Consider the following 22,481-nt stretch of genomic DNA (forward strand, 5'->3'; position numbering starts at 1 on the left):
GCATAAGCAACAAGGGGCGTGTCATTATAGGCGTGAGAGAGAACTTTCAGTAAAGCGCAACCAACTTCATATACTACGAAGAGGTAATTTTATTTAAATACATGTACTAAAACGAATGTGAACGCGGCCATACGTATGTTTAAACCGACCCTAGAGCGCACCTCATGAATGCATCTCTCCACGCCGAAATCTGTTTATCAACCCATTCGAATGTTTGTTAAATTTCCTACGCAGAGGTCGAAGCAGGCTGAGCGGATGTACCGCTGGGAATTCCGCCCGGCACGCCGCTTGGAGGAGCACCGCCAGAGCCGCCCGGACCGCCGGCACCAGAGTTGGAGTTGGCGACACCACCTTCCTTGTAGTAGAAAGCAGCCGGAGTAACTGACTGAGACTCAGTGGCATTGATACCGAAAGCGACCCAGGCAAAGAGACCGTCAGTGATGCTTTCGCCAAGAAGCGTGTATTCAAAGAACGGATCGACACCCTCGGTAGCCGTCTCCTCGCTCAAGATGCTGTCATCAGCATTCACGGTCAGCTCTTGAGTATTGGTATTGTAAGGCGCATTAAGCTCGACGGCAGTGATCAAATCCTGGTCAAAGAATGCCTGACCAACATGGCTGGCACTCACGTTGTTGCCAAGGGTCGAGTTGTCGAATAGCACAGCATTCTGGTGAACCATGATATGGATGTGAGTGGCGCGGCTCACATAGTGTCCAGGGAATATGGACTCGAACTGAGCGACGCCGTCAGAATCGGTTTTTTGGATGCCGCGGAGCCAGGTATTATTGATGTTAGTCTCATCCGAAGAGTCTCCGTTACCGTTTGCGACGATACCGCTATATACACCGGTAGCGTTACAATGCCACATCTCCACGTAAACCTCGGGAACAGGCTCGCAAGTATTAACGTCGATCACCTGATAGTCGAGGATGGTGTCAATTCCGGCCTGGTCCTCGATGATGTTCTCCCGGATATACTCGCCACCGACGTCTTGATGTGATATTAGTAACTATGACCCATTGGTACAACATAGGGTACTTACAGTAGGGACCCTGAGTGACATCGGGGGTTAAAAGGCAAGAATTATACCCAGAGAAAAGGGTGGTAGCGCTGGTAGAGGGCGTGTAGCCGAGGTCGGTAGCATTGTGGCTAGTAGCCAAGACGGAGCTGAGGTCGCGCTTTTTCAAGCCTCCTATAGGTAGTTCATTAGCATTTCTAGGTCAGAATAGGCGCTCAACACCCTTTGTTTATCTACGTACTCTTAGCCCGGGCCTTTTGAAGCATGTCAGCTCGGCGCTGGACATTACGATCTGCGACACCGCGCGCTTTCAGCTGAGCAGCGCAGTGGCTTAAGCTAGTGCGCTTAACAGAGCCGAGAAATTCGCGACGTTCTTTGATCTCCTCAGAGATGTCGTGGCCGGGATGGGCAGCAGCAGAGCCGGCTAGTAAGGCTAAGCCAGAGACGATAGAGGTATTGAATCGCATTTTCGCTGTAATCTGTAATAGGTCAAAGAATGATATAAATACTAGTAAACGAAGGGAGTATGTCTGATAGTCTTTTCGATACGAGAGAGCGATGGATGTTGGTGCTCATATTGTGTTAACAGAGTCGGCATCGTCGCCCTCTTATACTACCGCGCTTCTACTCCATGATGATATCTCATTCTTCTCAGAGGTTCTCAAACAACCTGTGGGTCAAGATTCATCATCGCGAGATCTTGGCGGTTGAGGCTTACGTATGTATTGGCGGTCTTGCTATTGGTCGCTCCATAAGGCACAGGGGTAAACATTTGGTTACACTGTTCCCAGAACGGCCTCGCCCGTGATGAGCCCGGCATTCGACATTCTGCAACCCACAAGCTAGCAGCTAGACCGGGGGTTATCCCGGTCTCCTCACAACGACTGCCGCCGGTTCCTACCAATAATAATTATTGTATATCAAATTCCGTCGGAAGAAATAACCCACTTTCTATCCTTAGACCAGAAACCCCGTAGAAGCTGCGTAAGCCTATCTTAAGGACTTTAAACCCACTTTCATGGACTAGCACTTTGACTTCTACTCTGGCTTCTTGTACGAAATATGAAAATGTGGGGTATAGACGCGCGTAAATATCCTCTTGCCAAGTCAATGTTGTCGCGTCAGTCAGCCTCTCCGTTCTAGACATCTAATATTACATGCGCTCCCTACTATTGATTTCCCCTTAATTGTAAATCATTCCCTGATGTACTGAGTCCCGTATGAGATGAGGTAGGTACATATTACCGCGTCGTGACACCGAGTCGGTAGTTAAAAGGCGTTATACCAACCGAGGATGATCCCTAAGAAAGGACAATAGCATAAGTTGTGACATCATAATAAATGCATCGGCAAGTCTAGTATATATATAACTATCCGTTAGAAAGAAGCAGCATTTAACTTCCCTGCTTTTCTTGCTTGGTCTGGTATTTGAGCTCTTCCTACGTTACATGTGGAGGGATGATAGTGCTATTATTCGTGACAAACTCGTTTCCGGAAACCGTATTCGTAATCAATAACCTGTTAGAATAGATATTTAAGTAGACGTCGTATTGGAGATGTATTTTTAGCTAGTATATGAGGGATGTATGAAGATAACACGATGTATCTATCAGGATTCTAGATGAGACATCTAAGACAAAGAACATATATGTATATACGAGCTGTAGGCTCACCAGATAGGTTAGGGTTCCTCGCGGAACTACGAAGTTGTTTCCATGTTGCTTGGTTCCACCTCGTGACAGTATCAAGGGGGGCCAACATGCTTGTTCGTCTTTTTTAATACCAGAGATTCTTCATGCCTTGTTACTTACTAATGAAACTAAGACTTCGAGTTTACTCGATTGAGCCATTATTATACCATAGTCATTGCTTAAGCGTGATACGTGGCTGCTGCCGTCATAGTAAACGAAGACGAAAACGAGGTGAGTCCTAAGGCCCAGTTCATCCAAGCTAAGTTCAAGTGGGAGGACATTGCAGCTAGTTCTTAAACTATTGTTAAAGGATGGGGCTTTAAAGAAGGGCTTCGGAAGCCTTCATGTCGCTCTCCACGTATGTTCACCGACATGTTAGAAATGCGCGCCCTACGATGCCTTCTAAGGATGCGTCCGAATTTTACTAAATAATAATCCGCTATATGCCTATCTTTATTGGTTCATATAGCATATGATTAGACATGTCGTCACACAGGTACCTAACTAAAGTACTTTCAGAACTCATCGAAACAAGAACTCTCACCGCATATCTTTCTCATATGTACCTAGTTAATGTATTACGTCCCAAATTAGCATGGTAAATCCAAGGCGTCATTATGCAAGACGATTTGATCACAACTTCACTCCGCGTTACCTACTAGTTTCTATAGAATCAGGTGGGTTAAAATACTGGCACTTGAGGGGAAAATTCCAGTTAGTTATTTCTTGGTTCCCATACCTCAATTTCTTTCCCCAAATCTCCTAACCTTGGAAGTGCTCAGGTATTCTTGGCTCGCAGAACGGCCCCATACTTTATAGTCTTAGAACTCCTCACGTTATCCTCGATTTCCACCCAGTCCTTTCCAGTCTCTTTAGTAATCGCTACCTAATGTATAAACGCAAACATTCAGTCTTAATCCAACACGTTCAGTTATGGTCCTTTCGGTCACTATTACCCCGAAAGAACATTTATGTCCGGTGGATACCAGGGTTGTTCGTTCTGCCGCCAGGTGAAGAATTCTGCCGGGCTTGCCGCTCTCCTCGATAGGTCAGGATAGTTGAACTCCGGTAACAGGATATTTTCCGTATTGGGGCGGAGGAAGAAGGGACCTAGTGTTCCCGGATATTAGGGAATTTGATTTTACACGACAGGATTTGTGCGATCTTTAAATCGCGTGCGCCGTAGCAATACCGCCCCGGTTTGATTGCCATTACATAGCTTCAGGCATGAATATATGCACTAGGTAGAAAGTCGGGATTCGAGTATATATGAATTTGCGAAGGCTGGAATATTGTGAACATCAACATACGCCTTATATGTATCTCTGGCTCTCTTCGGCATCTTAGTTGATATACCGGTTACAATGTTAGGCGCATCCGCCGTCCTGGCCTTAGCATGCCTCAGCAAGGGCGCCCTCGCCGCATTCGGACTCACTACTACAAGTAACAGATATAAGGTTCGCTAATTATTATTTTTAAATACCTTATATTATACAATACCTGATTGTTGCTATACTAGGTTGACACAAATGGCGGATTGGTATTCGAGGTCGACAGGTCCTGACCACTACTCTAGTGATATGACCAGCAAAGCTAAATAAGTACAGAGCCAATGGAGATATTACCAGTTTGGTATTCAACGGGGCCGAGTACCAGGGAAAGGGAAAGGCTTCGGGTATCAACTCAGGCCTCGGAACGTCGCAACTTTCCGCGGAGACGATAAGCGACCAGTATATCAAGATAACAGCGAAGGCCAATTCACTGCCTGTAACACAGTACTATATAGCGAAGCCGGACGATCCGACTATTTACATGGCAACTTATATCACCGGGGAGGTTGACCCGGGAGAGCTTCGATGGCTTGCCCGCTTACGGCAGGAAAATTTACCCACCGGTGTGCATGGAGACGTCGGCAACACCATCGGCTGCACCGCTTTTGAAGGCAAGGATACGTTTCGATGCCCGAATCAGGAAACTCGCTGCAAGATGTACACGAGCGATCGTTTTATCGACGACCAGATACATGGTGTCTCAGGATCTGTGAGATTCCCCGTATAATATACGACCCGTGTAAAGAATCCTACTAACTTCGTACCTACTGCAGAACGCGGCTGTGTGGATGATCATGCCTGGTGTTGCGTACGAGACTTCGTCGGGAGGGCCATTCATGCGTGACATAAATAGCCAGACCGGTAGCAGCGATCAAGAACTATATTGGTACATGAACAGTGGACATGTTCGAACGGAGGCGTGGCGCTTTGGACTGATGGGACCATACGCCATGAGGTTTACGTATGTTTCCAAACCTTCTATCCGAAAAGGAAAAATTATCTTATAAACCTAACAATTTTACAGCGATAAGGCAGATATGCCTTCTTCTAACTTAGACACGTCCTTCTTTAGTACTCTCGATATCCAGGGCTACGTACCAGATAACCAGCGCGGCTCCGTCTCCGGTACAGCTTCTGGGGTTCCGAAAGATTTCGAAGCTGTCGTCCACTGGTACAACGACAAAGCGCAGTATTGGACTAAAGCTACTAACGGAGCTTTCAAGTCCCCTTTGATGAAGCCGGGCACGTATACTATGAAGCTCTACAAGGGTGAGTACGAGGTAGCCAAAGACACAGTGAATGTTACGGCCGGGAGCGATACAGCCAAAAATATCGCCTCGGCGGAACCAAATCCTTCGGTCGTGTGGCGTATCGGAAATTTTGACGGACAACCCCTGGAGTTGAAGAATGGAGACAAGATTGAACGGATGCATCCCAGCGATGCTCGTATGGGATCTTGGGGAGGTACTTATACAGTCGGCCAATCCTCCGCGCGCGATTTCCCTATGGCCCTCTTCTCAAAGACCGGCGGCAACGCGAAGGTGAACTTCAACCTTGCCGCCACCCAAGTTCGAGATCTCACATTGAGGGTGGGGACCACACTTTCATTCAAGGGTGGTCGTCCATCGGTCGCTATCGGAAGCTGGACCGGAGAGGACCCAGGCGCTCCGGTAAGTCCGCCCAGACGAGATTGCAGAGTGTTCTTGGCAAAAGCTAAATGGTATCTCAGAAGCTAATCGATTCTCGCGGGGTCACTCGCGGAGCATATCGCGGGTACGGCGAGGTCTACACTTGGACAGTTCCTGCGAGTGCCTTGAAAACGGGGCAGAATACCCTCACACTTGGTGTATATGGCTCCGGTGATAATGACTTCCTCAGCGCAAATTATATTGTCGATGCCGTTGAGCTTCAAGGCCCGGCAGAAGGTAATTGAACTATTATTATTATGAGGCAGATAGCAAGTCAACCATCCATTGAACTTTCTTCATGTTCACTTCTAATAATTTTGGGAAATAAAATACCAAGTATTTGAAGATGAAATTCTATTGTGTTTTTATGCTCCCTCCGGTAACAATTTGCGTATTCTTATTGTCCATAACGGAACAGCTAAGTGGCACTATGTAGGATATATTACACAGGCCGAGGGTTCCCCACCACAAGAGCAAATATGCGGTCTTGATGGCGTGCTTTTCTCATCGTAGAACGACCCAGCATCACATGATTAGTATCACTTACAAGTTTATTCGGACAGGAAGCTAGCCTTCAATTACATCCTACGTGACTATGGTTGAAATGGCTAATCCCGAATCTTTCAAAGTTATCATAGCTGGTGGAGGCATTGCTGGTTTGGCCTTGGCCAACGCTTTGGAGAAGGCCGGTGTTGACTTTCTTCTGCTAGAAAAAAGAGAAATTGCTCCTCAAACCGGGGCCTCTATCATCATACAATGCCACACTGCAAGGATATTGGAGCAGTTGGGCATTTGGAGAGAAATATGTGCGGCAACATTTTCGCTCGAAGGTCGCCTCCATTTCGATGAACGTGGAAATCTGTTTGACAGCTCACCCATTTTCAAGCTGGTAGAAGAAACGACGAGACGACCAATCGTGCTTATTGAGCGTCGTTTCTTTCTTGATACGCTATATAATTGTCTTAAGGACAAGTCTCGAGTTCTCACGAATATCGGCGTGGCGTCTTTTTGGGAGGATGAGCATGGCATAACAGTCATAACCGACCACGGGGATAGCATCAGGGGTAGTATTCTCGTAGCAGCTGATGGTGTTCATAGCACAATCCGCGGTCTCTTAGCTAGCGCGGTATCCGAGACCGATCCTGAGAGATTCCAATATCTTACTAAAGGTACGTCAACTTGTTCTCGTAGGAAGGGGTCACCTTTAGGTAACATATCCCATAAGGGTTCACTTCTAGCTACAGGGCAGTCTTCGGTACGTCGGCAAATGGTCTAAGGGACGGTTCGACGAGGCCGCTACTACCGGAAGGAATAGTTCACCATGTTTATCACAGGAATGTTTCAGGACTCGCAGCAGCAGGAGCAAAAGGACTCCTTTTTTGGTTCCTATTCATAAAAGAAGAAAACCCCTCAACAACGCCTAACTGTCCGCGGTACACGGAGACTGACACTATAGAAACTATTGAGAAGTACGGAAATCTATTTGCGTGTCCAGGGTACACATTCCGCGACCTCTGGGGGGCTAGGTCTCATGCAGGCATGGTTTCCATGGAAGAAGGAGTGGTTCAAGGGCCTTGGAATAACGGCGGTCGGGTTGTACTTGTTGGAGACTCCATATGCAAGGTAAGACTCGAGTCACTTTTAAAGTCTACCTGCGTAACTAGTAGATATCAAGTTGACATTTGTTACAGACAACAGTCAATTCCGGGTTTGGGGGTAACCTAGCTGTTGAAGGGGTCTGCAACCTTGTTAACAGGCTAGTGTCATTGCTGCAAAGAAATCAAACGCCCACAACCAAAGATATCGTAGCTACCTTTGATAGATACGAGCAAGCACAACGTCCGAGGGCCGATATTTCTGTAAAGATATCACACTCTACTACCCGGTATGAGTCAATGGACTCACTTTGGTTACGATTCTTGCGGTGGCTTTCTCCTTGGGTCCCTCTAAGTTACCAGGTTAAGAGATTTCTAAGTTATATGAATCCAGCACCTATTCTAGAATTTCTGCCCGACCCCGACTCGGGCAGACATTGACTTTGGCTAATTCGTTTAAGAATGAAGAGTAGGAGTTTGAGATATAGGTATAACAGACTAAGGCTCGAGAAGATAACAAAGCCAACCCACAAGAATCTACCCAGTTGGGAATGTTAAAGACCTCTTCACTAAATTCATTTTCACGAGTTAGCGGATACACCATGAGTGAAATAACTGATTATTATTATCAGCAGCTCTGATTCCGGTTCGCGTAGTCTTTCTTACAAGGACCCATTCATCTAGATGTCTAAAGAAAGCATATTGAGAGACTACTTAATCTACTCAAATTATCCGACCTAACTGCGGGATAAATCATCCGTATCCAGGTATCAATTTCCATTCAGGATCTCTTGAAGACGAGCTCGTACCGTCTTCCCTTTAACATCCGGATACAACTCCTTGAAATCCAGGTATCCTAGATACGATGCCATCTCAGGAGTATTGTCTCCTCGAAGTCCCCATGAATCTATGTATTGATTCAGAATGAGGTTGAACTTAGCAGTTGGTTCGCCAGGGTTCTTTTGTAGGGAAGATCGCGCCGAAGCAATGGCCTTGTGTACCTCGTCTGCGCTCAGCTGGGGCGATGTTATATCAGCTTCACTATTCGTAGAAGGCTTCTGGCCCTCAGCCCATTTGACTCACATAATTCCTTGCGACTTTTTCTCCGCTGAGCTCCTCCAACAGGTCCCTCATTTGGATTGCATTGATTGTTTCAGTATGCGCAAAGACCTTCTTGTTGAGAGTTCTTGGGTCGGCAATAATTTTTGCCACATACGTTCCGACGTCTGGCAAGTTTGTATACGCCACGGGTACCGATCCGTCGCCAGGAATTATGTCGAGCACTTTGATACTTACGTGATCTGTTCGGCCTGAAGGTATGGCCGGTACTGACTGGTCGATCCACCACCCAACATCTATCACAGTGTATGGCAAATACAGGCGTTGGATAGCCGCAAGGATATCATCTTTCTACGACCATGGTCAGTTTGCCACCAAAATTACTGTTAGTATGGGAACATACCTCGTCATACATATCCATTACGCCTCTTGGTGCTGGAGTGCTAAAATTGCATGGCACAAATCTCTTTACGCCAGCTTGTTTCGCTGCCTCGGCCAAAGGTATCTGATCACCTAGGCTAGAGAATACTATGCACGATATTACTATATCAATGCCTGTGACCGCTTTAACAAGATCATCCTTCGGACCGGTCAAGTCCGCAGCTACGATGCGAACGCCGCGGCTTTTGAGTTCATTATTAGCCTCGCTATTGACGGAGGTAGGCCGTGTAAGAGCAGTAATATCCTGAGGATTCTGGTCAGCCAACTGGAAAAGGATCATTGTATGAAGGCTTCAAACAAATTGCGTCTCGGAAGCCAGCAACCCGTTCAATATTGAGCTTCCTGTTCGACCAGTGGCGCCTACTATGCCAACCCTGATTGCTGTAGACATTTTTGCTAGGTTCAATTCGACGATTTCGGGTAGAATGAGAAACTTGGTACCTAAATATCATGTATCAATATAGTTCCAAGATTCTTCCGATTTCGTGGATCTCCTCGGTACTTTATATTCCGATACAATCCTGACTTGGAGTTCTCAGATCATTATTAATTGATGGCTTGTATGAGTGCGAAGATAATGGAACAATTTGATGGGAACCCCTTAATTGATAAGCAACACGAGAAACCTCACAGAGGGCATTTGTCAGCAAGACAATGTAAGTTAGGCGGCAAGTAGTGAGTTTCTAATCGACGGAACTATAGATGACAGAATAACGTCCACATCTCCAAATATGATACGCTAAATAAATAAAAAAGCGGTACAGTCAGACCTTACCATAACTACGGAAGTCCCCTTCAAAAGTTCTGTCCATATCAAGCGCCCGTCAACCTAAAGACTTCGAAAATAACCCTGTCTGGTTTGGAGAAGATAGTTCAATTCCTCCCAGACCCATATCATTGACTCATTAATGGCAAGATCAGATAATCATGTATTCCGAGCGCCTCGAGATAAAAAGCACGGATTAAATGATAGTAAATTTCATGAATTACCTATGAGAAGGTCAATATCTCCGTCATAGATAGCAACAATAATGCCAGTAAAGCGAGCAGGTGGAGTAATTGCAGGAAGAGAAAATGCCTACCTAAAAGATAAAATATATTGAGCAGCTAAACTGTCCTCGCGAGGAATTCGGAATGCCCAACTGGTAAGTCTAATACATGGCATAGCCCTACGCGAATGAGTAATTAGTACTAAATAAGGCCCAGAATATAACGCAGGCAATAAGTCAACCTACTCCAGAGGCGCTGATCGTTTGGCCTGTAATCCAATCCCCGTCCTTGCCAGCCAAACTCGCAACTATATTTGCAACTTCAGAAACTGTTCCTATCCTGTTTTCGACCGCCGTCAGAGTCTTCTGGAGTTCCACGAGATCTTTTGGGATATTGTCTAGCATGTCGCTCTGGACGGGTCCTGGATTTACACAGTTGACCGTTGTTCCATTGCCACCTAGCTCTTGGGCCCATGTCCGAGTCAAACCCTCCAGTGCCGCCTTCGAAGAACCGTAGAGGCAAAATTTCTTGAAGCCACCTCTCGAGGCGACGGAACCGATGTTGATAATACGTCCATGGCTATTCAGGTGAGGTAGAACGGCCTGAGTCAAGAGCAATGGACCGCGCACGTTCAAGTTGTAGACGGTATTATAATCGTCAACGGTCAGCTCAGCTAGGGTGCTCGAATTTTCCACACCGGCGTTATTAACGAGTATGTCGACCCTGAGATTTTGCTCGCTCCATGCGAGAAGGTCGTTAATAAGAATTTGGGGGCCTTCAAGGGTACTAAGGTCAACTCGACAAGCGTGAACGCGAGGCTTGTGCGGAAAAGATTCAATAGTTCGGCGAATTTCCTCAACGAGGTCCTCGCTGCCTTTAGACACGTAGGTCAAAACTACCTTAACTCCAAATTAGTCATTCTATATTCTTTCAACGAACCATGATTCTACGAAGATCATACTGTTGCTCCTCGGCGCGCGAGCTCCACTGCGATTCCTTTCCCAATACCCCTGGATGCTCCGGTCACGATAGCAACCTTGTTAGAAAGCGGAAGATTAAATTCTGACATTTCAGTGATTTTAGATGCCTAGGGTAGCTACACTTCTAAGCTGTTTTGTACTGTTTAGAGAAGGACTTTTATCTCCTAAAGCTAACTTAGAATGCCCCCCTTCTAAATATACACTTTGGAAAAGATTGCCGTCATATTCTGATTCGGCTTTGATGTACTAAACGCCGATCAGTTCCAATATCCGAATAAAGTTTATTGCCACCAATGTCCCTCGTTATCATGCTCTATCGTAGACATCGAATAGGTGATAACTAAACTTATCTCCGCGTGGCCAAACACACCGTTGACTCATACCTAGTATCATATGACGTTATACATTATGAATAGAAACCTGAGAATTGACAGTCGTGAGAGAAAAGAGCAAGGAAAATAGACAAGATCATATTTAATTCTTTCTCTACCTCATTTGATACATAGACGTGTCCACTATATCGTGCTTTCTGTGAGTGGGCTACCCACTAACCTGGGTAGTAGTTCGAAGACGACGCAGCTGGGCAGATAGAAGGTGCCTAACCTAGGTATTCAGTGATTCAGTGAAAACAGCACACAGAGAGCAAACTTAAAAGGGTCGATTTCATCTACAATTTCCATGAACAGTAGTAAAAGATAGAGATATAATTTGAGCTGAACGTGTCGCGCCACGGCACCGATTATCCCAATAAAGTCTCTAGTTAAGATACGTCAAGAGGAAATAAATATACACAAGCTATGTCTACACACATATATATACATATACTCATTACACCGGTCTTAAATCATTTATATATCCAAGCATATCCCGTTTCTCATCACATACGCGTGCAAATTCGAGCAGTAGTCTCCAAACATAAAGCAACATGTCTTCTCTCCTGAGTACCTTTGAGCCCCAAGATCTACCTTCTTCGGCAATGAAGCGCGCAGAGACGTCGCCTTTTCTATCCCGAGTAAAATAATCGAGTATGGCGTATAGATCCTGAAAGGTGTTATCCATAGGAGCAAAATGTAGCCACGGAACCAGGCGGTCGTCATGCCATTCTGAGTATATGGTAGCCTTGAGCGGAAGGGATGTTGACAGCAGAAACCCTCTAAATCTCGCACTGAAACTGTTCCCGTCGACATCGGGCATGAACTTATACTTATATTGCTCCTTCATGGGAATACTCTGCACTTCAGAGAAGTAAGGTCGGACATAAGTGCAGTTGGAATCCGCTGGAAAGCAAAGTAGATTGACAAAACCAGCGTCGGAAAACTCTTGTAACCAAGTGCCAACGGTTCCCTCGCGTCGTCGGGGGAAATCATACTTTTGCATTGATGGCATCTCGAACGTCATGGCGCGGGAGCTGTGCTCCTCTATTCCTGACACAGTTGTTCCGTTTAGCATCTCTATAAGTCGATGCCGCTGAAAATGAAACCAGTTCTCTTTCTTGTTTCGACCCCCAGATGCGACACCTCGCCATACGACTCCATTAGTCTTCCTCCGCCAAGACGGCCCGTGAGTATCTCCGCCGGAATAGAAAGGGTCGTCTGTCAAGTACATAGCGCCAGGGATAAGTATCTCGTTATTTACAAGTAGCTTACATCCACCAAATAACGGGATAAGCTCCTTGCTCGTTGACATCGTGAGGGGCTCAACGAACGTGCCGTGCATGCCACGGAGGTGGGGCTGGACGCAGGGATCCGTAGCGGCCGTAAAGTTTCGGACATATCCTTTGTATGAGTACTCAGGTTCCCAGTCTTCTGGGAACACAGGCAGTTCCTCCAAATTTTGAATTGGTGCCACGTTACGCGATGGAGAATCGGGAGCACAAGCCACTCGTGTGAGGTCCCAGTAACTTCCCCCAAGCCAATTCGGATTATAGGGTGAGGCATCGTCGGCCTTAGCATCAACCTCAGCAAGGCCGCTATATTTCGTCACCACCTCGCCAAAAGGCTTTGCCAAGCGGCTTGCCTGCTCTTTCTCCATCAGAGTCGCCATGTCTTCCCAAGGAACAATCAACCGAGATTCGTCCATATAATTGATAGGCATATCGACGTCCGGCAACCACGGCGCAGCTTCGGCCACCAAGCCAGTCCATAGTTGTAGCCAAGGAACCTTGCCTTGTGTGTTGCCTACACCGCTAGCGACGCCTTTGCGGACGCGTACGACGTAATCCCACGACGCGGCTCGTTCGGCAGTCGTCCGGGGGTCGAGTCCCCAGAACGGCGCAATGTCAGCATATATCCTATCGAAGAAAGACTCGACGATTATCGCCTCGTGTTCTGTCGCATATTGAAACCAGGCATCAAATCCCGGAGGGGGATGTCGCCCTCGTCTCTCGCGATAGCGGGCTGCAGCCGTGGGAAGGTCGAAGCTCCGCTGCTTGAGCAAGTTCTCGTGAAAAGTGTGCGCATCGCTGATAAGATGATCGATGGGATGGTCCGCGGTGCGATTCCAAAAGTATTCAAAGTAATGGGATCCGGTATTACGGAGAAAGCCCTCGGGACGGCGGAACAAGAAGATACCGGATAGGGTTATAGAGACGACAAAGGCGACGGCGGCATAGCGAAGTATAGATTGCCATCTTAGAGAACAGATGCGACCGTCTGGGAGGCTAGCTAGCCTTTCGCGAATATTATAAGTGCTTAACATCGAAACTTGTCGGTATGGGAGAAATTTTTTCTTTTTCTTCTTCTTTCGTTTTTATTTCCCACTATCTCGACTAATTAATCAAAATAGGTATAGACTTGGCAGACCTCATGATGATGGCTACAGTTCGAAGCGAAGCGAAGCAATTTATCAAGTGGAAAACAATATACAAGATCGTTAGGAGTGAAAAGAATGGAATGAATATTTCACGTGGTGAATCAAAAGACACAAAAATCCCAAGCTCTCATTAACGCGCCTCGTCGATGCCACCATGCCACCCCCTAGTGGCAGTACTTACGTATGCCTAACCCATCAACCAAATTTCATGCCGCTCGTTATTGTAACTACACTACTAATGATGATGTTAGTCTAGCCCAGATAGACTTTTGAGCAGCACCAATCGAGCTGGACCGTTGTGGTCTTGGCTGATTCCTTTACCCCAACTTCATGATAAAGAGGCATGTACTCACTACACTCGACGAGTTCAAAGCTGCCGATCATCGATCAGATAACGAAGGACCATTAGGTATTAGGTACAAAACTATTGACTCGGGCGAAGCGAGAGGGATGGGAACCATGTTTAAAGTAACCTATTTTAGAATTAGTCAGTCGCCATCTCCGCAGGCTTCTCTCATATGTATGTACATTCCTAGCCACCTTGGCTGATCAGCCAGTTGTATGCTGCCGTTCAGCTATTTGTTTGCTCTCCACTCTCCAGTCTAATCGTGGTGACGGAACAGGGGTCTTCGTGAAGAGTCCCCACCCCTTTTATTCAAACATACCAGATACTCGGAAATTAACTAGATCTTATAAAGAAGCATATCAGCGTGCATTATCATATCGATTACGAATACATTTATGACTCTGTGGAATCATGGAGCAAAGTATGACGGACGCATACAAGGTACTTGGTACATATCAGGCGTATTAGGCATTCAAAATACTCATTTCCTTAATATCTATTTGCGGTATGTTCGTTTTAAGTTTTAAGCTTCGTATAATAGAGTTAGCTCAAGACTGTCAAGCTCCTAGGGTCTTGGAAAGTTCGTCTGAACTTTTAACTTAGTGAAGCTGCTATATATACGTTGAAGTTTAAGCTATTATACAGCCCACCAAATTAAATACCAACGTCAGGCCAAGCTAAAGGCCAAAATGTTAGGTCCTAACACCTGTGGTGGCGCCCCTTTTCTTCCGTAAAAACTCGGTCTCTTTGTCCTTTCGCCATTGACAACTTTCCGCAAACTCACATGACCTACACTTATAAGTTTCTTCGATGGAGACACCTTCAGCGTCCCTCTCGCCGCGCCACCACTTGAGATTCTGTTTGAGGTACCCTTCTAAAGCCTCGGGATCGTTAGGAAACGAATTAATACCGAGAATGCGACTATCCTCCCTATGGCGATACTGGACAGCGAGAAGTTCGCCGATAGTGGCGGCGCCCTGCGGGAAGGTTTCGCGCAGTTCCGACTGTAATAGCGGAAGTATCTGTGTAATGGATCGATATCTGATTAGATCCTGAGGAAGCTGATCTGAAGATGAATCCGGCCAATCGGTATCATCCCCACTACGCGTAGAATAAGACGACGAAGCGCCACCAACATCCGAATCCGCGTCGTAAAATATTTCATCGTGTAAGTCGCCTACCTGAGCCATGAAAGCATCGGAAAACAAGGCATCGGCTATAAGGCCATATCGATCCAAGATAGCAGTAAAATCTACCACGCCGGAGGCCATTTCGCCCAAAAGTCGATGGTACAAGAATAGCTGGACCCTGGCGGGCCTGAGCGCGACGCCGGTAGGCAGTCTATCCGAACCTCTTGTTTTGACATCAGTCAAGTAAAACTTTTTACGGGGCGGTTCCAAAAAGTCTGTCATGGACGTCTGCTGTTTCGAATAGCTTGTGGTGAAGCCCTTGGATGATTCGGATTGGCTGAGCTCTTGCTCAAAGTCAGCATTCGGACTATCATGGCTCACTTCGTCTATGATGCCGTTTACCACTTGACCTTCGATGATCCCCCATACTTCAAGCTCTCTAGTCATGCCAACATCCCGGAGTGTACGTAGGCCCTGGATGACGTTCCATATTCGTAGTGCAAACGCCTCTTCTTTGGTGGTAATGCTGACTTGGACCGTGGTGTGCACCTGATCTTCTAAGGTTTGATGGACACGAGTGCCACCCCGCATTGCCGCCGTTCTCGTCTTCCTCCCTCCGGGTAGCAGGGTAAGCGTGTACCAGTACTGTAGCTCGCACCAAGCACCAGAAGCCAAGTCGGAGACCGTGAGCGGCTTTTTGGGAAAGGAACGAAAACGCTGCAGGGGAGAAGGGGCATCTTTCGGAGGCTCGGTGGGTTGTAATTTGGACGTTTTATTAGATCTAGAATCGGATAGGATACGACTTACTGGGCGCTGGTAGTTAGTTAGACGTGCCATGTACTAGATACGAATATATATTGCTCGGAGAACTCACGATCCGGGTATTGGACGCCACCTAATGGCAAAGACGATGTTGCATACGGGTTCGAGTCGAGAGATTTGTGAACAGTGGCGGGCTCTTCGATCTTAGTGGGAAGGGAACCGTTGGGGCGAGTACATATACTCGACGCATGATGCTTATCATCTTGAATAAGTAGCACGGGTGGAATATCTAAGCTACTAGCAGTCGTTACAGTGGTGCCAGCGGGTGAGGCGATGGGAGAAACGACGAGAGAAACAAGTTGTGTAGAATTGGGAGCGGTAGTTGTAGTGTTGCTTTGCAATGGTGTATTATCCCCCAAGTCCTTTAATAGCTTATTTACAATATCTTCCTCTCCTATCGAAAAGTCAGATCCGTAGTCGCTCTCGCCGTCGTCGCCCAAGGTTGGAGCCATGAATATCAGCTATTCGGCAAGTAAACCGACCATCACGATGTATTGAGCGTTAAAGTAAAGTAATAAGTAATATATAAGCTATTAGCTAGTGCGGTTATAACATAGGAAGTCGAAGTCGAGTCATGGTTGACTCAAATTCTTTAGAATGTTGACAACATTTAGAGTCAACAACAATTGGAACACGTTGATGATTTGATTGTTTTGATGATATTCCAGGTATTGTACTTAGTACCTAGAGTGGCGGGGTTAAGGTACCTGTAAGAGAGCGATAAAACATACCTATGAGGTACATATGTATTGTACTTTATACACGTGGACATTCCCCCAGGCTCTCGACGCGCTAAAGCAGCCTAGGAGGTAGCCAGTTGCGCAGTCGCGTCATCACATGGCAATTAGTAGGGCCATTTAGGCAGCTACCCGGAGCAAGAGGTAACTCTCAAGTACTACAACCTTTAAACTCATTTAGATCTCAAGTTTAATCCAACTAATTTTCAACTCACTTATCCTTTCGAATAGTCTTGTTGCCTATATTGCATCGACGCCTAGTGATTATATCGCCACTTAAACTATACGTCTACTTGCGCATCGAGCGAACAAGCCATGCTGGACCCTCAAAACAAAATAAAGCTAAGCATTTAGGCAGCAGGATGATACAAAGCAATTGAAATTTCTCCTTCGTGTTCAGATGCAATATCCAGCAGTTTCATTGGGAGCGTATTACAATTGTCTTCTCTTTTTTTTCCTCTCTTTTTTTTATCGTCAACCGGTTGGCTACCTGGGTCTATACGGGTATCTCTTGGCAGGCTCATACTCCTATGGCCACCTAAACACGCCAATCCGATAGTAATCTAACCTTGACAAGAGAATTACAACCCGTCCAAACAATGGACATTACCTACCGTGGTCATACGTTCCAATTAGGCCTAGATGGAAAACCTGTTACTAGGTCTCCCTCTAGCGGGGCAAGAAGCTTTGAAAATTTACCACCAGAGATACATCTTCTAATCAGTCGACACCTCACGTATCCCGATGCCTTATCTCTAAAACATGCCAGCAGATACTTCTACTGCCTTGTTGATACCGGGCTTAAGCTCAAGGTGGATTGGCTGATCGAGCGTCGGAGCTTGCACTTGGAGTGTCCGAACGATCGTCGCTGCGACCTAGGGAGCGACTTGAAGTTCTGCAGAGGTAGCGTCAGGTAAGGATTGTGCGGCGAACTTAGGGACGAATGCGCCAAGGCAGCAGCCTCATATCGTCCTGGGTGAAGAAATGGCGTTAAGAAGTAGCGTTACTAAATAATATTGATCTCAGGTTACTCATGCAGCGGCGTCGCGAACACGCAGAATGCGAATCTCGTCCCGGTTTAGGGTGCCTCGTATATGGGACGGCAAAATGTGCACATCGGCGCCAGCTGAAATGGCGCATCAAGCGATGGCTCCGTTCCCGTCTTACTATCGAACTCTGGTGGTGTCTAGTGCCTTTAGTTCCCGTTCTCTTGGGATGCCTATGGGTGGCAGAATTCGCAAGATGGCACGCCAAAGAATAAGTTATGTTTAGAGGTTTAGGCATTATAATACTGAAATGGCTATTTAGCTATCTTATATAATTTCAAAGTCCGATACAGATATTCTGTATGTGGGAGTAAACACTAAGTAATGAAGGTTACAAACTTACGCCCTGGTGATGTTAATATGATATTAATGAAGCTACTCGAAACATATAAATGAGAAGCTACTTGACCTTCCACCTATTTTAACATTTCAAAGCCTCGACAGTGAGAGAGCTGACTACCCAATGTGTATTAAGTCACCCTTAGATTTAACATCCCGAGATTGACAGCGCAATATATACTTGTCTCGGTAGATATCATAGAGAAATTCTAGGTTGATTGAGGGGTCTCCGATGGCTCATTATACAAGGCTACTCAGGTTGGCTCAGTGTCTTGATATCACTCATGTTCATGAATAGGGGATACATTACACAGTACGAACAGACAGTAAATGTACCACCACGCACATGACATTGATATGTATTTTCTAACCTATAATTTTAGCTACAGTCTCAACGATGTTCCCACTCAAACCTGCGATTTATACCTGAACTAATATACCTTTATTTGGTTTATATACCGTGGCATGCACCTTTATTGCCAATTGTATTGCTAACAACTCCAAGGCCTTCGCCTACTGCTCCATCATGTCTTCAACGAGGCACTGGTTGGACAAAGTCTACCTTGTGTATTTCCTTATCCATCTACCCGTCTTGTTCTGTAAGTATATGATCAAATATTTTCACGTCTCGTTTCTGTTGGATTGTTTGGATAAAAGCCAAGGCTTTCAAAATAAATATTATGATTTTTAGCAACACGACAACCAGATACCATGTGTTCCTCCAGCTTATGATCCTCCCATCTAACATCCGCAGGTGTTGACCTCGTACCACTCTACCCAACATCTCTCTGGGTACCACCTTCGTCCCCATTTCACTTTCTATACGAGTTGCGGGTTTATTACATAAATACGTATAATGATCAGTTCTTCGCACCACCGCCGGCAACCATCCCGAGCTTCTTCCCGTTATTCGCTTTCCTAGAGCTCGTCTTCCATCTACCCGTGTCACTATGGGCAGTCCGTGCGCTCTCTACCGGCGGACTAAACGGTAATGCCGAATTGCTGCTCCTCGTATACGGAATCGAGACGGCATTGACTACCGCGACTTGCATGTACGAAGCATTCCTCTGGGACCCAGCCGTGGTGACCGCTGAGCAGAAGGTGGTACTACTAGGTGGCCTGTACGGAGGATACCTTGCCATTGGTAAGTTCGATATTAATCAATTGGATGTGCCCAAGGCATACTAACTGCAGAGTAGCTGTCCTGTTGACTGTCGACATGTATACACGCCTGCTGAAACGTATCAACTCGCTTGAGACTAGGAAGAAAATCCAGTAGTAACCAGTCTAAATTCGAAACGCAAAGGTGCTAGTATCACGAGTGGACATTGCGGAATAGAGGATATGGGTATTGACGTTGTTTATCAATTGTAGCTACCTTTTCCCTTCATTTGGTATCATCGCCGTAACTATATTTTAATACAACCGATAGCCCTCAAGGTCATACATAACGACGCGCACAGCCCCTCGTCGTCTTCATGATATTTACAAGATTCCGTAATTTTCCGAGTCGAAAAGCTATGCTAAACGACTTCAATCCATTCTTTTTGAGTAGCCCCATCCGTTGCCTACGCCGTTTAGCCCGTAAGCTAAAGGCGTAGCACCACCGAGGCCGCGACCCTTCAGTCGCTTAGGCAGGATAACGCCAAAGAAATAAACGCCAGAAACCAGAACGCCGGCAATAAATGATACGAGGGCATAAAATACGGTGCTAGCGTAGATATGCCCACCCATGCCCTGCCACTCGACTTTACCCTCAGTCTTGGGAAGTGATGGGGTTGGGAACCACCTAACGCTAAAACTTAGGGGTAGAGGATCTCCAATGACCAGTCTCTTGGTAAAGCTACCATCCATATGGCTAAGTGGGCTCGTGCTATATGCGGCGCCGCTATCTAGGACACCGCTATCATGGGGGTGGATGTGATGCTTTGGTGTGCTGTGCAGGAGGATATTGAGATGGGTGCTGATATGCAGATGGCTAAGCTGCAAAGTGCCGGCCAAGGCGAATACGAGCGGTATATACTCTTGCTCGTACGGCTTCTCGCCGACTATCTCAATGTGGGCAGGAGGCCGAGCAGGAAGACGACAAGCAAGGGGAGCGTCGCTATGGATATAGAACTCCAACAGATGGAAAAAAGGGTCATCTATCATAGGGATAGTACAGTTCATCTCGTCTTCGACACCGTAACTGAACTCGAGAGACTTGCCGGTCTCGTTGCAGGTTGGAAAAGGGATCCATTGGATCTCGTCCTTAGCATTCTGGATATGTTCGCCGGTCTCTCTGACGACGTTGGGTCAGCAAGTGTCGGTCGGGTCGCGCGCAAATAAACTTACACGCTCCTGTTCATGCATTCGACGGCGATCGGTGCGCCATAGTGGTAAGATGGTAGACCACCTTCTTTAAGACTGGCGCTCGCTGTGACTATGGAGACTATGGGGAAGAAGAGCGGCAACGCGCCTAGGATCAAGCGCGCAATTGAAGGCATAATTCGATTGCCTCGGTATTAATATTTCAGCCGTCGAAAGGACATGTCGAGTTTTAGACTAATGGCTGTCTACGCCTATCGGGCGAATATAGAAATCATAGAAATGGAAAAAAAAAAAGGACAAAGGGCTAACTTTAAGTATGTATTAAACGGCGATCCGCTGCTACGGAGCTGCTGCTGCTATGTACGACGAGTTTAACGGTCTTATCGATAGATATCCATCCGTTTACACGCATATATTTTAGGAACTATTGAATGCAGGATGTAAGGTACGTAGGTACGTAGGTAGTCAAAGTATAAAGATCAATACATTGTTACTTCTTCATCTCATACCTACTAATACCGTTAATAAACACACACATAATCATACCCTAACCATCAACACTCCATCGTCTCACAATTCAAGACCTCCTTTTCGCGAACCCGGCTTCAGACAAGTAGCTAGAATCGCTGTCCAACTTAAATCCCATCCCTCACCATTATACTTCTCTTTAAGATGATTCACGATGTGCTCATCTAAAATGTCTTGCGCTTTTCTCTTACTCTCTTCGCTCCAGTACGTATTAACCATCCAATCCTTCATCATTCTATAACTGTAGAGATAGTCCTCGGCACTATTCACACGAACCACCTGAGGCACAGTTTTAACTTGAACATTATCAAACCCATACGCTTTCAGTTCCTCCTCTATACCCTTCGGATCCGTCCACTGGAGCTTCCCGTGGATTGCCATGGGTACCGGGTCAGGCATAGGCGCGTCGAATGGCAGCGCCTTGAAGCACGACCTCATATCAGGGGTCCATCCCTTAGTGTCTCTGTGCCAGGTGCTAAAAGCTAACACGCCACCTGGTTTAAGGATCCGCATCGTGTCTGGAAGTTTGTTAGAAACAATTCTACCGTCTTATCTTCACTAAGAACATACCCGCTAACACGGCCTCCGGCTTTGGGATTACGTGCATAGCAAAATTGAGGGTTACATGAGTGAAAGACTCTTCCAGAAAGTCCGAACGCTATTGGAATGAGTCAGGTATCATTTGTTACGAATACGGTCGTGATCGAACAAACCTGAGCATCAACGACGGCTGCCTCAACGTTTGTCCAGCCATACTTGGTAGCACGCCTCTTCAATATATTCACAAGGTTTTCATTGAAGTCGGCACAAATCACCTTGCTCTCTAGCAACACTTTACGGTCAATATGGTCCTGCAAGTGCGCCACAATAGGACCGGTCCCGCAAGCATTGTCGAGTAGTGTGAAAGGCTTGCTTGTCGACTCGTCGAGGCCCGCTTGTGTGAGCAACAGCCCAGCAGGACCTCTCATGATTCGTTCCGAGCCTGCAATCGTCCGCTCCAAGTCATCATCGGTAAGGCCTCCGGCAAAGCTTCCGTATAGCTTCTGTAGCTCTTTCTGTTCAGCACTCGTCATGATGAGCAACGGATGGCTAGTGATAAGGAGAAGTATACACGCTTTGGGTACTAATAAGCAACGTTCTTAGCACAACAAGTCTACTTTGCTCTGGGTCATATTATTTAACGACCGTTCCTCGTGTCTAATTTATAAACGCCGGCAGGCTGTGTCTACCGGGATTATGTCCCCGGAAAGTCTCCGAGTTGGGGCATTGGTGGAAAACCTTGAGGGCTAACAGTTAATGAAGTTTCTTTATTGGAGTCCTAGTTCTTCACGTGTTGGGGGTCGGTATATAGCATTTAAACATGTCTCATTGCTCATTATGTGATACGTGGCAGCTATGACCCATTGGCGACAATGTATACATTTTTCATTATATTCATATTACCTACGCTGATTAATTATGAATCAATACCTAGCATTGGGTCATAATCGCAACACGAAGGGTCGCTACGTAATTAGGAATATATCCGACCTACCCTGTAGCCATATGTTTTAAGTCTTTGGAACTATATCATGATAAAGCCATTTATTTACGGGAAAACTTTTCGACAACGCAACTCT

At 46.3% G+C, this 22,481-nt stretch overlaps 11 protein-coding genes across 11 annotated transcripts; 4 read left to right on the forward strand and 7 right to left on the reverse strand.

Annotated features, from left to right (window-relative positions):
- Window positions 1-98: 98 nt before the first annotated feature.
- On the reverse strand, window positions 99-1,747 carry F5Y00DRAFT_239531 (aromatic compound dioxygenase). Its single transcript, XM_048008086.1, has 3 exons — window positions 1,260-1,747; window positions 1,043-1,192; window positions 99-990 (listed from the first exon to the last, which is right to left on the reverse strand). The coding sequence occupies exons 1-3, from the start codon at window positions 1,483-1,485 to the stop codon at window positions 227-229; spliced, it is 1,140 nt and encodes a 379-aa protein (XP_047863909.1). The 5' UTR covers window positions 1,486-1,747; the 3' UTR covers window positions 99-226.
- Window positions 1,748-4,073: 2,326 nt separating this feature from the next.
- On the forward strand, window positions 4,074-5,973 carry F5Y00DRAFT_270430 (polysaccharide lyase family 4 protein; the record flags this gene model as incomplete). Its single annotated transcript, XM_048012612.1, has 6 exons — window positions 4,074-4,166; window positions 4,229-4,266; window positions 4,317-4,749; window positions 4,814-5,001; window positions 5,065-5,710; window positions 5,770-5,973. The coding sequence occupies 6 exons, from the start codon at window positions 4,074-4,076 to the stop codon at window positions 5,971-5,973; spliced, it is 1,602 nt and encodes a 533-aa protein (XP_047863910.1).
- A 359-nt stretch (window positions 5,974-6,332) lies between these two features.
- Window positions 6,333-8,131, forward strand: F5Y00DRAFT_270433 (FAD/NAD(P)-binding domain-containing protein; the record flags this gene model as incomplete). Its single annotated transcript, XM_048012613.1, has 3 exons — window positions 6,333-6,897; window positions 6,954-7,351; window positions 7,420-8,131. 3 exons carry the CDS (start codon window positions 6,333-6,335, stop codon window positions 7,762-7,764), a joined length of 1,308 nt encoding a protein of 435 aa, XP_047863911.1. The 3' UTR covers window positions 7,765-8,131.
- On the reverse strand, window positions 7,938-9,373 carry F5Y00DRAFT_239535 (isoflavone reductase family protein). The gene is made up of 4 exons (XM_048008087.1): window positions 9,122-9,373; window positions 8,786-9,067; window positions 8,407-8,733; window positions 7,938-8,339 (listed from the first exon to the last, which is right to left on the reverse strand). The coding sequence occupies exons 1-4, from the start codon at window positions 9,212-9,214 to the stop codon at window positions 8,094-8,096; spliced, it is 948 nt and encodes a 315-aa protein (XP_047863912.1). The 5' UTR covers window positions 9,215-9,373; the 3' UTR covers window positions 7,938-8,093.
- Window positions 9,374-9,512: 139 nt separating this feature from the next.
- On the reverse strand, window positions 9,513-11,066 carry F5Y00DRAFT_239539 (NAD(P)-binding protein). Its single transcript, XM_048008088.1, has 4 exons — window positions 10,775-11,066; window positions 10,059-10,712; window positions 9,906-9,992; window positions 9,513-9,813 (listed from the first exon to the last, which is right to left on the reverse strand). The coding sequence occupies exons 1-3, from the start codon at window positions 10,880-10,882 to the stop codon at window positions 9,975-9,977; spliced, it is 780 nt and encodes a 259-aa protein (XP_047863913.1). The 5' UTR covers window positions 10,883-11,066; the 3' UTR covers window positions 9,513-9,813; window positions 9,906-9,974.
- A 160-nt stretch (window positions 11,067-11,226) lies between these two features.
- On the reverse strand, window positions 11,227-13,882 carry F5Y00DRAFT_96356 (glycosyltransferase family 90 protein). Its single transcript, XM_048014378.1, has one exon. The coding sequence runs from the start codon at window positions 13,488-13,490 to the stop codon at window positions 11,622-11,624; it is 1,869 nt and encodes a 622-aa protein (XP_047863914.1). The 5' UTR covers window positions 13,491-13,882; the 3' UTR covers window positions 11,227-11,621.
- Window positions 13,883-14,421: 539 nt separating this feature from the next.
- Window positions 14,422-16,579, reverse strand: F5Y00DRAFT_239543 (exonuclease V). The gene is made up of 2 exons (XM_048008089.1): window positions 15,955-16,579; window positions 14,422-15,886 (listed from the first exon to the last, which is right to left on the reverse strand). Exons 1-2 carry the CDS (start codon window positions 16,352-16,354, stop codon window positions 14,643-14,645), a joined length of 1,644 nt encoding a protein of 547 aa, XP_047863915.1. The 5' UTR covers window positions 16,355-16,579; the 3' UTR covers window positions 14,422-14,642.
- A 224-nt stretch (window positions 16,580-16,803) lies between these two features.
- F5Y00DRAFT_239546 (uncharacterized protein) lies at window positions 16,804-18,006 on the forward strand. Its single transcript, XM_048008090.1, has 2 exons — window positions 16,804-17,552; window positions 17,666-18,006. The coding sequence occupies exons 1-2, from the start codon at window positions 17,239-17,241 to the stop codon at window positions 17,898-17,900; spliced, it is 549 nt and encodes a 182-aa protein (XP_047863916.1). The 5' UTR covers window positions 16,804-17,238; the 3' UTR covers window positions 17,901-18,006.
- Window positions 18,007-18,387: 381 nt separating this feature from the next.
- Window positions 18,388-19,379, forward strand: F5Y00DRAFT_239547 (transmembrane protein 6/97). Its single transcript, XM_048008091.1, has 3 exons — window positions 18,388-18,623; window positions 18,779-19,168; window positions 19,224-19,379. The coding sequence occupies exons 1-3, from the start codon at window positions 18,551-18,553 to the stop codon at window positions 19,301-19,303; spliced, it is 543 nt and encodes a 180-aa protein (XP_047863917.1). The 5' UTR covers window positions 18,388-18,550; the 3' UTR covers window positions 19,304-19,379.
- Window positions 19,380-20,673, reverse strand: F5Y00DRAFT_239550 (uncharacterized protein). Its single transcript, XM_048008092.1, has 2 exons — window positions 20,359-20,673; window positions 19,380-20,305 (listed from the first exon to the last, which is right to left on the reverse strand). Exons 1-2 carry the CDS (start codon window positions 20,508-20,510, stop codon window positions 19,558-19,560), a joined length of 900 nt encoding a protein of 299 aa, XP_047863918.1. The 5' UTR covers window positions 20,511-20,673; the 3' UTR covers window positions 19,380-19,557.
- A 160-nt stretch (window positions 20,674-20,833) lies between these two features.
- F5Y00DRAFT_239554 (S-adenosyl-L-methionine-dependent methyltransferase) lies at window positions 20,834-22,404 on the reverse strand. The gene is made up of 3 exons (XM_048008093.1): window positions 21,576-22,404; window positions 21,433-21,520; window positions 20,834-21,380 (listed from the first exon to the last, which is right to left on the reverse strand). The coding sequence occupies exons 1-3, from the start codon at window positions 21,933-21,935 to the stop codon at window positions 20,905-20,907; spliced, it is 924 nt and encodes a 307-aa protein (XP_047863919.1). The 5' UTR covers window positions 21,936-22,404; the 3' UTR covers window positions 20,834-20,904.
- Between the last annotated feature and the right edge of the window lie 77 nt (window positions 22,405-22,481).

The sequence above is a fragment of the Daldinia vernicosa genome (genome assembly GCF_022497035.1).
Source record: "Daldinia vernicosa strain CBS 139.73 unplaced genomic scaffold F5Y00scaffold_29, whole genome shotgun sequence".
Taxonomy (NCBI): Eukaryota; Fungi; Ascomycota; class Sordariomycetes; order Xylariales; family Hypoxylaceae; genus Daldinia; species Daldinia vernicosa.

Coding starts and splice junctions, on each gene's coding strand:
- F5Y00DRAFT_239531 (XM_048008086.1), bottom strand. CDS start 1,485: ATGCGATTCAATACCTCTATCGTCTCTGGCTTAGCCTTACTAGCCGGC. Junction 1,193..1,259: donor TCAAAAGGCCCGGGCTAAGA/GTACGTAGATAA, acceptor AACTACCTATAG/GAGGCTTGAAAAAGCGCGAC. Junction 991..1,042: donor TGTCACTCAGGGTCCCTACT/GTAAGTACCCTA, acceptor TATCACATCAAG/ACGTCGGTGGCGAGTATATC.
- F5Y00DRAFT_239535 (XM_048008087.1), bottom strand. CDS start 9,214: ATGTCTACAGCAATCAGGGTTGGCATAGTAGGCGCCACTGGTCGAACA. Junction 9,068..9,121: donor TGGCTTCCGAGACGCAATTT/GTTTGAAGCCTT, acceptor CAGAATCCTCAG/GATATTACTGCTCTTACACG. Junction 8,340..8,406: donor AAAAAGTCGCAAGGAATTAT/GTGAGTCAAATG, acceptor ACATCGCCCCAG/CTGAGCGCAGACGAGGTACA.
- F5Y00DRAFT_239539 (XM_048008088.1), bottom strand. CDS start 10,882: ATGTCAGAATTTAATCTTCCGCTTTCTAACAAGGTTGCTATCGTGACC. Junction 10,713..10,774: donor TCGCGCGCCGAGGAGCAACA/GTATGATCTTCG, acceptor TTTGGAGTTAAG/GTAGTTTTGACCTACGTGTC.
- F5Y00DRAFT_96356 (XM_048014378.1), bottom strand. CDS start 13,490: ATGTTAAGCACTTATAATATTCGCGAAAGGCTAGCTAGCCTCCCAGAC.
- F5Y00DRAFT_239543 (XM_048008089.1), bottom strand. CDS start 16,354: ATGGCTCCAACCTTGGGCGACGACGGCGAGAGCGACTACGGATCTGAC. Junction 15,887..15,954: donor TGGCGTCCAATACCCGGATC/GTGAGTTCTCCG, acceptor ACCAGCGCCCAG/TAAGTCGTATCCTATCCGAT.
- F5Y00DRAFT_239546 (XM_048008090.1), top strand. CDS start 17,239: ATGGACATTACCTACCGTGGTCATACGTTCCAATTAGGCCTAGATGGA. Junction 17,553..17,665: donor TTCTGCAGAGGTAGCGTCAG/GTAAGGATTGTG, acceptor TATTGATCTCAG/GTTACTCATGCAGCGGCGTC.
- F5Y00DRAFT_239547 (XM_048008091.1), top strand. CDS start 18,551: ATGTCTTCAACGAGGCACTGGTTGGACAAAGTCTACCTTGTGTATTTC. Junction 18,624..18,778: donor CCATCTACCCGTCTTGTTCT/GTAAGTATATGA, acceptor TAACATCCGCAG/GTGTTGACCTCGTACCACTC. Junction 19,169..19,223: donor CGGAGGATACCTTGCCATTG/GTAAGTTCGATA, acceptor ACTGCAGAGTAG/CTGTCCTGTTGACTGTCGAC.
- F5Y00DRAFT_239550 (XM_048008092.1), bottom strand. CDS start 20,510: ATGCCTTCAATTGCGCGCTTGATCCTAGGCGCGTTGCCGCTCTTCTTC. Junction 20,306..20,358: donor GAATGCATGAACAGGAGCGT/GTAAGTTTATTT, acceptor CAACGTCGTCAG/AGAGACCGGCGAACATATCC.
- F5Y00DRAFT_239554 (XM_048008093.1), bottom strand. CDS start 21,935: ATGACGAGTGCTGAACAGAAAGAGCTACAGAAGCTATACGGAAGCTTT. Junction 21,521..21,575: donor CAGCCGTCGTTGATGCTCAG/GTTTGTTCGATC, acceptor TCATTCCAATAG/CGTTCGGACTTTCTGGAAGA. Junction 21,381..21,432: donor GCCGGAGGCCGTGTTAGCGG/GTATGTTCTTAG, acceptor ACAAACTTCCAG/ACACGATGCGGATCCTTAAA.